The sequence below is a fragment of the Muntiacus reevesi genome, chromosome 7, assembly GCF_963930625.1.
Source record: "Muntiacus reevesi chromosome 7, mMunRee1.1, whole genome shotgun sequence".
In the NCBI taxonomy this organism is placed as follows: domain Eukaryota; kingdom Metazoa; phylum Chordata; class Mammalia; order Artiodactyla; family Cervidae; genus Muntiacus; species Muntiacus reevesi.
This window is the reverse complement of record NC_089255.1, coordinates 71050834-71067288: the sequence shown is the minus strand read 5'-3', so window position 1 is coordinate 71067288 and position 16455 is coordinate 71050834. Positions and strand designations below refer to the sequence as shown.

General features: G+C 34.4%; 1 protein-coding gene across 1 annotated transcript in view; it reads right to left on the bottom strand.

Annotated features, from left to right (window-relative positions):
• Positions 1-2634: 2634 nt before the first annotated feature.
• Positions 2635-16455, bottom strand: part of HIF1A (hypoxia inducible factor 1 subunit alpha) — a 45500-nt gene continuing 31679 nt past the window's right edge. Inside the window, exons 7-15 of the mRNA XM_065941022.1 lie at positions 13932-14038; positions 12652-12799; positions 10905-11125; positions 10027-10313; positions 8502-8624; positions 7941-8365; positions 5098-5206; positions 4433-4559; positions 2635-3959 (exon numbers count right to left, since the gene is read on the bottom strand). Of these exons, the coding sequence (XP_065797094.1) occupies positions 3808-3959; positions 4433-4559; positions 5098-5206; positions 7941-8365; positions 8502-8624; positions 10027-10313; positions 10905-11125; positions 12652-12799; positions 13932-14038 (1699 nt within the window). The 3' untranslated portion in view covers positions 2635-3807. The remainder of the gene's footprint in view (positions 3960-4432; positions 4560-5097; positions 5207-7940; positions 8366-8501; positions 8625-10026; positions 10314-10904; positions 11126-12651; positions 12800-13931; positions 14039-16455) is intronic.

The following is a 16455-nucleotide window of genomic DNA, read 5'->3' as shown; positions in this document are numbered from 1 at the left end:
ACAAGGAGATCGGGTGTCTGAGCAGCGTCTTGGATAAAACCGTCCACTACAGGTAAGAATAAAAATTATGTCCAAACCTCGGAAAGGTGTGAACACAACAAAGCTCCAGAAGGTGTTCATAGGAGGTAGTGGTAAAGTGTAGCTTTTGTCTTACAAGGAGACTATTTTATTTCAGATCCAACAGATTGAACTAATTCTCTGTAAAATGATCTGGGACAACAGGTTCAGCGCTATTTAAAGGGATGAAATACGAGCGAAGTGGTTAGTAGCAGACTTAAACACCCGAATAACATTTTTTTGTTTACATTTTTGTTGCCTTTAGCTAACAACATGTTTGCAAAGGTTTTATTTAATCAAACCCCGTTAAATTTTTTTTTTGGTATTCGTTGCAACTTGTTTTTGACGTTGCTACATTAGAAATCTGAACTTTTAGAATGCTTAGGTTTCAGCAAACCCTGTAACTTTTAAGTTCATCTTTTTTTTTTTTTTTTTGTATTTTAAAGGTTGTAAGGAGAAATCGAAATTTAGAAATGGTAGTTGTGAGGTTAACACGAGCTTAAAAGAAAATAAATTGTGTCTAGCATGCCTTTAAATCAAATAGCGCTGACAAAACCATATCATATATTCATGTGACCTTTTATAGTTTATCACTGTGCTTTTCATAAACCACTTCATTTACCTGTAAGTTAAATGTCGCCATAAGCAGACACCTGAATCTCTAGTTCAAACTCAGAACTCACTAAATAGCACCAGCACACTTTTATTCATTTCCATTTGTCTTGCCATTCCTCTCATAGAACATCCCCTCGATGTCCTCTGTGATTGCATTAACCACCCTCAGTTCCCTACATCCCTATTGCTTTCTATTGATATTTGCCATTTAAACAGTTAATGGGGAAAGGCGTAGGGTTTTACTGGACTGGCTAGCACCCCGCCAGCTCAGAGGCTCTGAATCTTAGGCTACCTCTCCAAGACTCATCTACAACATGAGATACAGGTCCTAATTCATAGGGTTTTTTGGAAAATTGTGAGATAACATGCAAAAAGCTTAGCACAAAGTACTAACAGACATTAGGTTCATTTTAACTCAATCTAAAACTTGTACGCAGCAGTGGTAGAATCTCCATGGAACTCTTTCCGTTCCAAAGTGAACAGTGAACCTTGGAACAAATGAACAAAATACACCAAACTCCTTTGCCATACTTTCTTCAGATGTGAAAATAACACTATGGTCATTCATTTACATCAGCATCAGAGAAGGGGAAACTATAAGCCATGCATAAGGAAGGGAGACATTAGGGGTCTATCTATGGTTGCTGGGGTAGGGCTATATTTGGATGAAGACATTATAAAGACATTTGTGATGGTCTCAAAGAGGCTGGCACGCTGCTGGAGGAAGGACTGGTTCTGCTATTCAAAACAGCTTCAAGCACTCCAGGGGGCTTGTTTTCTGAATGAGAGGGGTGGATACTTGTTTTCTTACAGCTGCACTGTCCTTTAAAGTGGCTTTCTCATCTAAATCATTGCTCCCAAAAGTCATTTTCCTACTCTTGGTCATTACAGATCTGAACATTACTAATACTTGAAAATGATAAACTTCTAGATTTCAGCTTAATTTGCTACCAAAATGAGAATTTTTTTATTTCAACCGGGAATGTTAAATAACTACTTTATTCTAAAATACCACCTCCAGTACTATCTGTAATTAAATCCAGAAGCACTTTGGATCATAGTATTTGCAATGAAATATGCATATGCCTCACAAAACTTAGATTGAGTCTTCGTAAATGTTTGTTCCCAAACTTTCATGTAATTGTAATCACATTTCCTTCATTCTAAGATTAAAAACAACCACTTAAGTTCTGTGGCTTAATTTTATTCAGGATATTCCTGTAACCTCAGTATACTGGGCCTAAGGCTCTGTATGTATTTAATTTGTCCATAAAAATAATCTGTTGTTACTTTTAGGAGCAAGGATTCACTGTTGCATCTTTTTGTGCTGAGTTTTTAAATTTTAAGTAAGAATGTATTACTTTTACAATAAAAAAAATCGCTATTTTTAAAATGTAGGAAAATGAATAAAGCTGTTAAAAAATTTTAAAACATACAGTATCATTAAGGCAGAAACAAAGCAAGGTTTTTCTAGTTTCATATTAAGAGTCAGAAGACCTAAGTTTAAATCTTTGGTCTGCCATTTATTACCTTTAAGGCTTGGACAAATCCTTTATCACTCAAGGTCTAAATAGCTTCATCTGTGAGTGAAAATAGATTGGAAATCTTACAAGGAACTTCTAACCCTTACAACACTATGTAACTATAATGTTAAGGATTTGTTTCATTCATCCCATTCATATTAAAACATTAAAATTCTGTTTTACTTTAATAAATTAAAGGTTCATAAATTCATAAATGACAGTTTTCTAAAAGCATATTTTGTACAGTGGAATATTATGGTTTGTTATTATTTAACATTACAGTTAGGGACAGAGTATAAATTAAAGTGATGGCAATGGGGTGAATGTAGAAATAGCAAGAATAATGTAATATAAAATACTTAAACTGCTGGTAAACAATTTTATGAGTTGGAGGTGTTGAAACAAATATTGTTTTAACATAAAAGCTGGTCAAAGGGGGCCTGGTCCACAGAAGATGTTTATTTGATGTAACAAAACAATACAGTTAGTGTTAAAAGATCCAACCACAAAGAGCAAAAGGAATGAAAAATTTGTACAATGCACATAGAAAAACAAGATGTTTACTGTGACAACTATATATTTCTAAAATAATGCTTCTAAAATTACTCAATTATTGAAATCTATATGAAAACAGAAGGGTGTTAATAGCGACAAAGTGCATAAAACCAAACATCAAAATTTTGAGCAAATTAACATTACTAGGCAATTTTGCTAACAAAGCATGATTTTTTTTTTGTTCACAATCTGCTCAAAATACCTTTATACCAACAGGGTGGGCAGAACATTTAGGTTTAATATCAATTACACAATATTAGCATAAACTTCCACAACTACAAATAGGGTATTGTCTTCTTTTGAGCTGGTAAGGTGACTACAGAAACATCAAATCATTTCTCTGAATTGAGAATTTTATCCAAATAAATGCCACATACCTTCCAGATATATGTATATCTTTCTATATCACGTAAATGGCTTTACCCATTTAAATAATAAATCATACAAGCATTTAAGAATCATTATTATATGATTAACAATGTCATGTTCCAGGTTTAATAATTTCATAGGCCAAAAAAAATTTCTTCTTAAAAACTAGTTTTATAAATGCAGAATATATTGCATGAGTAACTGCTGGTATTTTTTTAAGAAAATATATTGTGCAATTGCGGCTACCATGTACTGCTGGCAAATCATTATTGTTTATGTAAAATGTGAAAAAACTGAGTAAAAATTTTTTAAACTCATCATGATGAAAGGTTATAGCCTTCTTAAAAAAATTATATTGGCATCTTATTAAAAATAATTCGATAAGGGACAAACTCCCTAGCCCAAAATAAATAAATAAAAAGGTGCATTTTAAAAATGATGCTACTGCAATGCAATGGTTTAAATACCAAAGAACTGTGAAAATGTGCTGTGTGTGATCTGGCGTTAAAGAACATACTAAAAAAGAGCATTAATGTAAATTAAGTAGAAAGGGGATCAAAATTGAACTAACCGAGTTTGTGCAGTATTTGTAGCCAGGCTTCTAAAATTAGATATAGAAAATATAAATAGACTGCTTTAGGTAATGAGCCACCAGTGTCCAAAAAAAGGAATGAGATTATGAAAAAGCTCAGTTAACTTGATCCAATGCTCTGAGTAGTTCTTCGCCCTGCAGTAGGTTTCTGCTGCCTTGTACAGGAGCATTAACTTCACAATCGTAACTGGTCAGCTGTGGCAGCCCACTCTCATCCATTGATTGCCCCAGCAGTCTACATGCTAAATCTGAAAAACAAGAGATAGCTAAGTGTTCGTTCATCTAATCAATGAATATTATTAAACAGCAACTATGCACTAGGTATTGGGGCAAATAAGGCCAGTTAGCTCTAGAAGGGTTTTTAATCTGTTAGGCAAAACTGCAATTATGTAATCAAGAAGGTGCAAACAAGCATTACTGGTGCTATATCACAACTGTTTAAAAGAACCTTGAAGGCTCAGAGTGATTTAAACCAATTTAGAAAAATGCATTAAAATGTACAAGTTTCAGCTTCTATTCATTATTGATAGCACACAGACACAGATCAAAGATAATTCAGGGTTCCATCTGGAAACTATTACTCATCAAATAAAATGCAACCTTACTTTTTAATCCTGGTAAGGAATGGAAATCACTCTTACTTGGAGTAAAGCTCCTAAATAAACGTTTCATATATTTTAATTCTCTTTGTGACGTTTAATGGCAGAAAGAGTAAACTAACCAGAGGGTATTAAAATAATTGTCTTTTGCTCCATTCCATTCTGTTCACTAGATTTGCATCCTTTTACACGTTTCCAAGAAAGTGATGTGGTAGTTGCACGATCATCTGGTTGCTGTAATAATGTTCCCTGAAAACAGTAAAGTTATTTCAATTTTACTATGTTGAATTTTTTTTTAAATCATCAACTTTGAAATCAGTATAAATTTGCTAACAATACATAGGCAAGATTCTTAAAGACTGCTCTCAGTTCTTAATACTGTGATGAATTCATTTGCCACTCATATGACAACTATGTAAAAATACTTTCCAGTTAATTTGGTCTGAAAATATTGGTATGGGTTATACTAGCACTGACTGTGTTCTGTGGGTAAGAAGGGAAAGTAACCAAAAGGGAAGAGAAAGAGACTTGGTAGTGATACTGGGTGTGGAATGAGGGGAGAACTATACTTAACTCTAAATACATCTCTAGTGTTTGGAATTTTTTGAGACTGTATTCATTAAATGTTTGTACTTTTAAGAAAGAACATGTACAAAGTGAAAGAAACCAATGTGTAATTTCTGAGAATGTAACATTAGTATTTGGAAGATACAGGAATTACCTATATATCTAACTCAGAAATAGCACATCAGCTAGAATAGAAAAGCAAACATGCTGTCACACTTACAATTCCTACTGCTTGAAAAAGTGAACCATCATGTTCAATTTTTCGCTTTCTCTGAGCATTCTGCAAAGCTAGTATCTTTGGATTTAGTTCTTCCTCAGGAGCAGTAGTTCTGAAAACAATTTTTTAATAAAAAATATGGTTGTTTTATTTATTTAAAAAAATATCCCGTTAGCTTTTTAAACAAAATATATAATGCCTATTTCCCAACATTAAGGGATATAATGTTATACATAAGAGTTTTCCTGATTATACTAAAGTTTATTGCCCTAAAAGTCAAAGCTTATTTTTTAAAACAAAATTTCCTAAGCTATTCATTACCCTATTTATAAAACAGAAGTGAACAGAACTACACTGATGTTAAAGAGTTAAATATTGGCCTTTCATTCCACCTAATACATACATATTCTTGGGACTACTGTAATACAAGATCAGTTTCACATTGGAATAATGCTTTCACTGTTTATAGAACACTGCATCTTCATTAGTTCGTTTTAGCTTTGCTCTTGTCCCCAAGATAATACACATATATAATACATATTTTATAAATGAAAAAATCAAGGCCTGTTAGGTAACTTGCTCTGCAGCTAATTAGCTACAAATATGGAAGTACACTGTAGGTCTCCTAATACCCACTCTCCTTCCCAGTGATCTTCCCACTAAGCTGTTTTGCCCTCAGTATTGATCTGGTTGTCAAACTTGAACTATCTGCATCTAAAATTAATAGTAAACATTAAAGAACTGTTTTATGTGTCAAGTACATCGGTTTTGTTACATGTTTTGTCTTTTCAAGAACCAGCTCCCTACCCTGAACCCCAACATAATGATAATAGATCCTTGCTCTGTTCATCTAGTTGAGAAATGGCGTATGGGTAAGTGAGGTACTAGTCTAACTGCTCTCCTACATGCAGTCTTGTTTTCTAATTTTTAAAAAATTCTATAAAACCTCCAATATATAGACAGGCATATTTTAATTTTTTATGTACATGTTTATTAAGGATAACTCAGTCTATCATGTAAATATCATCTTAGTAGTAGTACTTTTAATAGTTTATTTTCAATCTTTAAAACTTCAAGTTGTCTGGTTTAATACAGCACTTTGATTTTTTCAAATTACCAAGAGAGGTAGTAAAGAAAAAGCCTCCATATAGTTCTGAAAGGTAAATTCATTTCTTAAAGTGTTTAGTGCATACTGTATTGGAACTAATGTAAAAAAAAATTGTTAATTTGACTAGATGTCTGTTGGACTTTGGTTTGGCAAGTACATACTTGTTTAGAAAACTGAAAACTCTCATCTCTGTAACTATAAATTACAGATCATTGCTAATTCTGTTGCTAAGTTCATTCTTTTCCTCATCCAATAACCATTTATAAAGCAAATACTCCATGTTAGGTACTGAGTTAAATATTGGTAACACTGTCATTGCCCAGAAGAGCTCCAACATTGGTTGGTGATACAGTAAAAAAGTAATGTAGAATACTTCTTTGTCAATTAAAAGCTGCAAGATCTTTTCTAAGTTCCGGGAAAAGGTCTCTACTAGCATTCTAGGTCAAAGTATGCAGGGCAGGAGAAAAAGTCATAAGCTCTGGCTATGGCAGTGCTTTTTTCTATTGCTATTAATATCTCAGTCTAGGCACTGTGGAGAAGGAATCGTTTCTGTCCCCCACACACCGCCCCACTGACTCGTTTTCTCTGACTATAGGTTCAAATTTAAAATACATCAAATCCTATTGCAAATCATACACCAAACTTATAACTTAAAATTTTGGTGGTGTTCATATGTTTGCTCAAATTAACTCCATAGAAGCAATGTCATAAAACATGCTTAGATTCCTATTTTAGCTCTTAAAAACCTATTTTAATACTTAAGGACTTCCCTGGTGGTCTAAGAGTTAATAAGACTCTGCACAATCAATGGATGTATTTATCAATATATCCATTTCCAACTCTATGGGTTTGATCTCTAGGTCCCACATGCTGCAACCAAGGCGTAGTACAAACCACCCTCCAAAAAACCAACCTATTTAATCTGTGATATAGCTAGTGTTCTATAAATAAAAAGGAAAAACAAAAAGCAATAGTTATAATATGGTTATATGTAACTACATAGTTAATCTATCTACTATATATATATATGTATATAAATATAACTGTAACTATACATCCAAAAGTTTTAAATGCTTATTAAGTATTTGTATTGAATGCTGAGGACTGAAGACGATCAAGTTCAATTTGGAATGGAGAATTATTAATATCCTTAAGTTGGAATGGCTTCCCTGGTGGCTCAGATGGTAAAGAATCTGCCTGCAATGCAGGAGACCCAGGGGGTCTCCCCTGGGTCGGGAGATCCCCTGGAGAAGGAAATGGCTCTCGTATTCTTGTCTGGACAATTCCATGGACAGAGGAGCCTGGTGGGCTCCAGTCCACGGGGCTGGAAAGAGCTGGACACAACTGGGCAACTACACACACACTTCAGTTGGGGCTTTTCTTCAGGTGAGCTTATAAAGAACCCCGAGAAGGTAGTTGGTCTGATTTAAGCAATGACAAGAAACTGGACCAGTTTTTGTACATTTATAGAACTTACTGGCTGGACTTTATTTTTAGAGTATTAGAAGACCCTCCTACTCCTACATTTAGATAAGTGATGTGACTCTAAAGTAATACACAAGCTAATTTAGAAACAGTTTCTTGAGTGCTTGTTTTAAGTTCAGAATTCGTATGTCAGTTTTATGTTCCTTAAAGTATAGATATGAAAAAGGTTGCTATGTTTAAAGATAATTTACCATCATACACATTTCCTTAGGAATAATGACCAAACTATAAGTTTAATGTTACATATAAATACCTTTGACTCAAAGCGACAGATAACACATTAGGGCTTCTTGGATGAGACTTTTCTGTCTGTTCTATGACTCCTTTTCCTGCTCTGCTGGGTGAGGCTGTCCGACTTCCAGTATCACTATATGGTGACGTTGTGGCACAAGGAGGTTCTTTAGGTACGTGGGGAGGAGATGGAAATGCAATCAGTATTTTAATGTCTTCCATACCATCTTTCGTCACTGTTTTCAATTCATCACTGGTGGCTGTGGTAGTGGCGGTGGCTATAGGAGGCTCTTGCATTTGAGTGGGCTGGAATACTGTATTTGTGTTTGCACTTTGAGGACTTGTAGAACTGTTTTCCAGTGGTGACAACTGATCAAAGGAACGTAACTGGAAGTCATCATCCATTGGGATATAAGGAGCTAACATCTCCAAGTCTAAATCAGTGTCCTTTAAAACAAGATACATGAGTTTTTACAATGGCCATACCTTATGAAGCAACAACAAGTTAAACCCACCGTCACTTAAGAATAAAAATTAATATATTTTAATAGAAAATATATATAATAAACAAGTTTATATATACCTGAGTAGAAAATGGATTCTTTGCTTCTGTATCTTCAGCAAAAAGTTTCTCTACCAATTCCAACTTGAATTCATTGACCATATCACTATCCACATCAAAACAATACTCACTGGGACTGTTAGGCTGTAAAAAGAATTAACATATTTTACTTTTCTCTGAGGAAGCTTGCACAAATGTTTTGCTAGTTGTTAGAATTTGCAAACCTGATCTCAGACAATACACAACAGAACTCTTCTCTTCTATCAAATTATCTAACTAGTGAGAAATTAAATTTTTGAACTTACACTTATAATTTTGTCAGTATATCCATTTCTAACTGTACATAACATCATTTATAAAATTAAAAGGTGTGTTTATCTTTTTATTCTAATGAATAAAACTCACCTAATAGTAGAACTCCCATGGTACCTAGCTGGCCAATAACTATATGATACACTCACTGGAATCAAGCCGTGTACTGAGGCCACATTGCTATAGTGATCTGCCTAAAAATCTTACAGCAACTCTGGTGGGGTGGGGCAGGGACAGGGCTGCAGACTGAAGTTCTTTATTTGTATTCACCTTAATGAATGTAGTACTAGTTTAGTTTTCAGCAAGAATTCTAACCAAAAAATGAAAGCTGTATATTCTAAGCATAAACTTTTGCCTTCCTCATCTTAACATTTTTGTTAGATTTATTTTGGTTGGATTAGAAACAAAATGATTCAAACATTTTTGTGCTAGACAAAACCGAACCCCCAGAGAATAGATATATTCTCTAGAAGGCTATGACATGTCAGATCTCCTACTTTTAGCTTGCCGGTTTGAATCAATAAATATTTAATGTAAAATAATGTATCACTTTTTAAGGCTTACTTGAGCCTCATTTATCAACTCATAATACTCAAATATGAGTAGTCCCCATCCATGAGCATATTTTTAGACATAAGAAGCTCTGAAATCAATTATGTCTAGATTGGGATATAGAGCCCTATTTGATACCTTCAGTCTTGGCCCAGCTAGCCCTTAAAGATTGTTTTTATTCTGTATATGAGAAAACTAATATCAAGACAAAAATTTAATACAAAGTTTTTACTCTGGTTAAGACTTGGTATTTTCATGTAATACACAGAATATGAATACAGTGATGGAAATTGTACTAAACTGGGCAAAGCCCTTTGCTACTGGATAATTCTCCAACTCAAAGGGTAATACGAATGGGCTTGGAGCAATCATAAACACACAGTACTGTCCTCTGTGGATTTCTAAATTCAAGACTTTTATTGTCCTACTAATATTAAATACACAGAGGAGCAATATATATTGTACCTTTTGCCTTATGTTAAGGCATCTCCTTCCCACATTCCTGTTTTTTTGAGCCTGAAACATGGGACTGAGGTCTAAGTTAGGCATAGCTTTTGCAGTAATTTTAAAAGTGCTAAAAGTCACACAAACAAAACTATGATATGTGGTTCAAATTTACAAATACATCCCCAAACATTAAAATCTATAAGTTAATCTTTTCTAATTATATTATGACACCTACCTCAGGTGAACTTTGTCTGGTGCTTCCATCAGAAGGACTAGCTGGCTGATCTTGAATCTGGGGCATGGTAAAAGAAAGTTCCAATGACTCTGGATTTGGTTCTAACTTTAACGCAACTTCTTGGTTGAGTGCAGGGTCGGCACTACTTCTAAGTGGCTTTGGAGTTTCAGAGGCAGGTAATGGAGACATTGCCAAATTTATATTCTGCAGTTTCTCATTAGATGAGGGAAGCATTACATCATTATACAATGGAACTTCCTCAAGTTGTTGGTCATCAGTCTCTGTGTCTGTAGGGGAAAAATCAATTTAAAGATTACCTAGATTTTAACATATACAAAAATTTATGTCGCCTCTTACAAAAGGTTTATCTAGTTGACTTAAGTAACAAAAATGTTACCAAATTTTACTTAATCTAAAAGTCTGCAGATACTATGGTATAACTGTAAGTCTGAGTTATCCTACCAATCCACTATTGACAACTTCTGTAATCTATATAGCTTAAAAACGCCTGCATCCCAACTTTCTCATACCTTTCATTCATTAAAGTTTAACCTAGTTTGAAATTAGTTTTCTTTTTCAATATCTGATATTATTTATTCTTTAGCAAGATATTATTTATTCTTTAGCTCAATTATGGCTACTGCAATATAACTGCTAACTTGTAAAGAAAACATGACAGTAGGATATGGAAATAGCAGAGTAGCTGAGAACAACTAAAAGTGGGAAGAAATACCCTAAAAACTATGAAGCACAATTTCCAACAATGTGATAAAAGCAGGAATGCTAACAAATTACAGGGCCAAAGGCCACAATGTCCAAATGATTATCAACAAAAAATGTAAAAGTTTAGGCAATTAACAAAATAACTAAAGACCCACCATTGCTGCCAAAATCTAAGGATATGATTGTGTCTCCAGCAGCTGGGGCCAGCAAAGTTAAAGCATCAGGCTCCTTCTTAAGTTTATCAAAGAGACTGCTTGTATCTTCTGATTCAACTTTGGTGAATAGCTGAGTCATTTTCATGTCTGAAGATTCAACTGGTTTGAGGACACATTCTGTTTGTTGAAGGGAGAAAATCAAGTCGTGCTGAATAATACCACTGTCAAAAAAGAGAGATTAGTAATTCTTAAATGAGCACTTGACACAATGTTGGAGGACTCTGAAATGTCTCTCAAAAAAATTCAAAATTCTGCTTTATGGAATGATGCCTTAAATCATCTCTCATGCCTACCTGGTCATGTTCAGGGTTTAAAATCCCAATATGAAACAAAAACCTATTAAAATTCACAATACAAGATAATTCAAATATTTGATTAATTTCAATTAAGAAACTTTAGCTATCCCTTTGAGAAGACTGGTGGTGACAAAGAAATGTAATAGTCAAGTACATGTAGGACAATAAACAGATCTTTTGTGCCCACATGGAATGAAATTAACACAGAATTCTTGGACACTAATATATGAAGCATGATCTAAGGATGGTGCTAGAATATTAAGATATAAAGATAAATGACGAAGGTCCTTCTCAGAGGGGCACTGTTTTTTCCTTGGTGGTAAGAAAATGATGTGTGATACCACCTACAGGATAGAGCTGAAGAGGGATGATGAACAACAGCTCCATCTTCATGATTTGCTTAATTTTGTTGTTGTTTAGTTGCTAAGTCATGTCCGACCCTTTTGCAACCCAATGGACTGTAATCCACCAGGCTCCTCTATTCATGGGATTTCCCAGAAAAGAATCCTGGAGTGGATTGCCATTTCCTTTTCCAGGGGATGTTCCTGACCCAGGGATCAAACCAGGGTCTCCTGCATCGGCAAGCAGATTCTTTACCACTGAGCCACTGCTGTTTTAATCAACAAACTTTAAGTGTTTACTAAATGAACTGAGGATTCAAAGTTCAAAATATCTAACCCTTGCCTTAGGCAGTGTAAAACCCAATGTGTGTGAAAGTAGGTGTGCAAACAGTTAAAATACAAAGTGATAATTGCTAAAATGGAGGAGGTTTGTGTCACAGAGGTCAACAAGTTGAAATTTGATAGCCATAATATTCACAAGCCAGTCCACTAAGAGAAGAGTTCATAAGAGTTGAATACATAAGAGTTGTGTGTCCCATCATACAGCCTTTTACAGTAATCTCACAAATAATTTCACTTAATCCTCATTTTAACCTTTTGAGGTAAGTTTTATCATCTCTCCTAAATGGATGAAATTCAGAGAAATGAGATTTCCCCAAGTCATGGAGCTAATGAGGGACAAAGTTATGACACAAACCTAACTATTCCAGGGCCAGAATTCTTTTTATAAAAATAACATAGTCGCTTTGAGATAGTTTATGATGACAGCTGTATGACTAGAACAAACTAATCCATCAGAGATGTGGTATTTTTTCAAGGTCTTTTTTCAAACGTGAGTAAAAAGGATGGGGATGACTAGCTACTGATTGTAATTAGTTGAATCAGTGAAAGATAGCTGGCCTAGAAACTCAGGTCAAAATACTGAAAACCATAATTGGGTAGAAATGTGAAAATAAAATTCAGTTATCATTTATAATCTTTTCTATAAAAGAAAAGAGTATTCAAAGACTTACTACTTGCTGCCCTCAAATATTTATTTTCCAAGCTTACCTCACAACATAATTTACACATACAATGCACTGGGGCTGAGAGTTCTTAGTGTTATATATGACAGTTGCTTGAGTTTCAATCCAGACATATCCACCTCTTTTGGCAAGCATTCTGTACTGTCCTGTTGTGACTTGTCCTTTAGTAAACACTAGGAGTGAAAAGGAAAAAAGTGTCATGTAGAGAAAATAACTTCAAATTTTCAATTGAATGAATAAATGCAGAATGTTGATCATTATTTTAGAAAAAAGGAGAAATGTTTAATCAGTTGTAACTGTTTAAGTTAAGAAACAATGAAAACAACCCAGGATAGCTGAAAAAGTACCTATTCCATTCTTCTAATCCCCCAAATAAACTCCTTTCTTGCCAACCTTCACTTTAAATAAGATGAAAGCCAGGAATGAGGGACAGCAGTGACTAAAACTCCTTTAACAACTTACATGTTGAACATATCAGAAATATTAAAGAATGAATAACTCTAATTCTACTGAGAACATTCAAGAAAGTGGCACTGCTACCAGTTCCTTAAACTCCTGCTATAGTTTCCAGAGAAGCAAAGATGCTTCAAATAGTTGTGCTAGCATATTTGAATTTCAATTAGTATCATGCTAAAGTCTTCTGACAATGTAGACAATCTTAATTATTGATTTGGAAGAAAGTACTAGATAAACATGATGATATTATCATGAGTATTGAGACCCTGACTGCAGACTTAGGCCCATTCTATAGTTCAAGGCTAATCATGCTACCTCAGTGACATTCAGGCACCCCCAATCACGTTGGGAAGTCATATTTAAGGACAGATTAAACAGGCAAGTGAGAAATTCCAAAGTTTTACTTATCATGTGATCCTCAAATAACATTCATATGAATAAAACTGAGAATTACATCTTATGTCAAGGGTACTTATTTCTACTAACTGTGCATGATGTTGATCATATTCACATTCATTAATCTGTTGAACAGTTACTTTCTGAGTGCCTTCTTTGTGTTAACTGTTCTGAATACTTAGGCATGAGTTCTGAAAATGATGCTATAATATTCTATATTTTTTTGTCTCTGTAAAATGCCAGGGTAGTTTTATATATTATCAAATGATTCTGCTTTAACTGGTATTAGTTATAACAAATATGAAACAAAGATTTAATGATCTAGATCACTTAAGAAGAGGTTTATTCAAATGTTTGGTCTAGGAAGATTTGGTTAATTTTAACCAAAAAGCCAGATATACAACCAAACAGTAGAAATTGCAACAGTTAAATAATTAGAATGTTTATACTTACTATCATGATGAGTTTTGGTCAGATGGTCAGAGTCCAAGGCATGATAATATTCATAAATTGAGCGGCCCAAAAGTTCTTCTGGCTCATATCCCATCAATTCTGTAATTCTGTTAAGTAAAAAATATAAGTAAGAATAAAAATGACATAAACTAATTAATGAATAAAATTTTGCTTCTTTAGAGTACCTGATATGCATTAATCTTATGGACAACTGAATTTTCAAAAATAAAAGAGCATTCTTCTTTATTTAAATAAACTTACACCTCACCTGTAGTAACTCTACAGATACTAAATGCAGCACCATGCATTCCTTTAAGCTCCAAGGGTTCACCCTGCTGCTTAACCCTTATATCTCCTTCATCCAAACTTGTTACCTACTTTTATCATACTTTATTGTACATATTTTTGGTAATAAGAGTTAATTAATATAATAAATAGTTATGAAGGACTACTAAATTAAATGATAAAAGCTTCAAAGGCAGTTAATGATATTTAATTTAAAATATAGACTAAACCCATAACATTATTTTTACCATAAAACCAGATTCTTTTTGTGTGTGTATGTATAAAATCAGATTCTTTATGTGACAGTTCTCTTAGGCAAGGCTTCACATTTTGGGGGATCAATATCTATGATAAAATTTTAATATGGGAACTAAATAAATTCTTATTATGTTGGTTTGTGAAGATGCTCTTGTACTTAAAGTTTTTGAAATTACAAAAAATTATAGAAATTCATTTTAGATGAAATAGTGATATCAAACTGAAAATGCACTAGAAAGTAATTTAGTTACCCATTCTGTTCCTTAGCAGTTCAGTTAGGACACAGACTATATTTTAATGCATCTCTCAACCACAGTCTGAAATAGAATCCATTTCATGAGAAATAGTATCATGCTAACAGAAATACTCTCTCCTGGGAGCAAAAGATGAGTTAAATTCTTTGCTTTCTCAGGCTTTAGAATTCAAAGGACTTTCTAACTGAGGTCCAAGAAGAAGTTATATAATATTCTGTATACAACAATATAAAAAACCAACTAACTCTAGAAAACACACAGGGGAGGTATATTTATCCTAAGAAATGTATAAAAGTAATACTGTTTGTTGTCACATCTTAAGGAAAGATCTGCCATAGTTTATTCCAAAATAAATAAATAGATAAATAGCTGATTTGTTAAAAAAAAAAAAAAAAACTCAACCTTGGACTACAAGGAGATCCAACCAGTCCATCCTAAAGGAGATCAGTCCTGAATATTCATCAGAAGGACTGATGCTGAAGCTGAAACTCCAGTACTTTGGCCACCTGATGCGAAGAGCTGACTCATTTGAAAAGACCCTGATGCTGGGAAAGATTGAAGGCAGGAGGAGAAGGGGATGACAGAGGATGAGAAAGCTGGATGGCATCACTGACTCAATGGACATGAGTTTGAGTAAACTCCAGGAGTTGGCGATGGACAGGGAGGCCTGGTGTGCTGCAGTCCATGGGGTCACAAGGAGTTGGACACGACTGAACTGAACTGAACTGAAACCAAACTAAGCCAAAATCCAAAATTATTTGCTAAGGGCTGTCTCTAAACACATCAACACTAGGTGGCAGCATCACAAGGAAACCTTAAAAAAAAAAAAAATCACAACAGTCCTAATTATGCTTTAAAAGTGAAGTCGCTCAGTTGTGTCCGACTCTTTGCGACCCCATGGACTGTAGCCTACCAGGCTCCTCTGTCCATGGGATTTTCCAGGCAAAGTACTGGAGTGGGTTGCTATTTCCTTTTCCAGGGGATCTTCCTGACCCAGGGATTGAGCCCAGGTCTCCCACATTGCAGGCAGATGCTTTACCATCTGAGCCACCAATATAATTTTAATTGGTCTTATATGGGTTATATATTTTTAAAAATTCTCATGGAATTAAAATTTTTTCATTATTTAAACCTTTATATTCTTATATGTGCCTGGCATTGTTCTAGATGTGAAAATGCAAAGGCAAAAACTCAACCTATGGTGAATTTTCTGGTGCACTTAACCATACTACGTAAGAAATTACGTGGCAGGTGCAGTGACAGTAATACCGCAGGAACCAGAGGAACTACGCCGTCCATGATAAGGGATCATGGGAATGAGGGACCGCTTCTCACAGGAGACTTATGAGCTGAGTATAGGACAGAGTCAAAGAGAGTAAATTATTTGGGGAAGAAAGTACATTAAAAGCAAAGACAGAGATGAGAAAGTGCTTGACATTGTATAGGCAGGCTAGTGGGGAGGTGAGGCTGGAGAAGTAGGCAGGAGAATCAGATTAATGAGAGCTTTTGTATATCATGTTAAGGAGCTTTGATTTAATCAGATGTCAATCAGTGCTTCTCAATCTGAGTTAAGGTGCCTCTATCACTAAGGGACAAAGGATGTCAAAATATAACAACATGGTTTCCTAGAAGGTCAATTTTATTCATATTTGAGGGAGAAAGGTAAGGTTAATTTAACGTTAGCTTTTTGTACGAAAAGGGGGAGGAGTGATCAAGAAAATTTAACC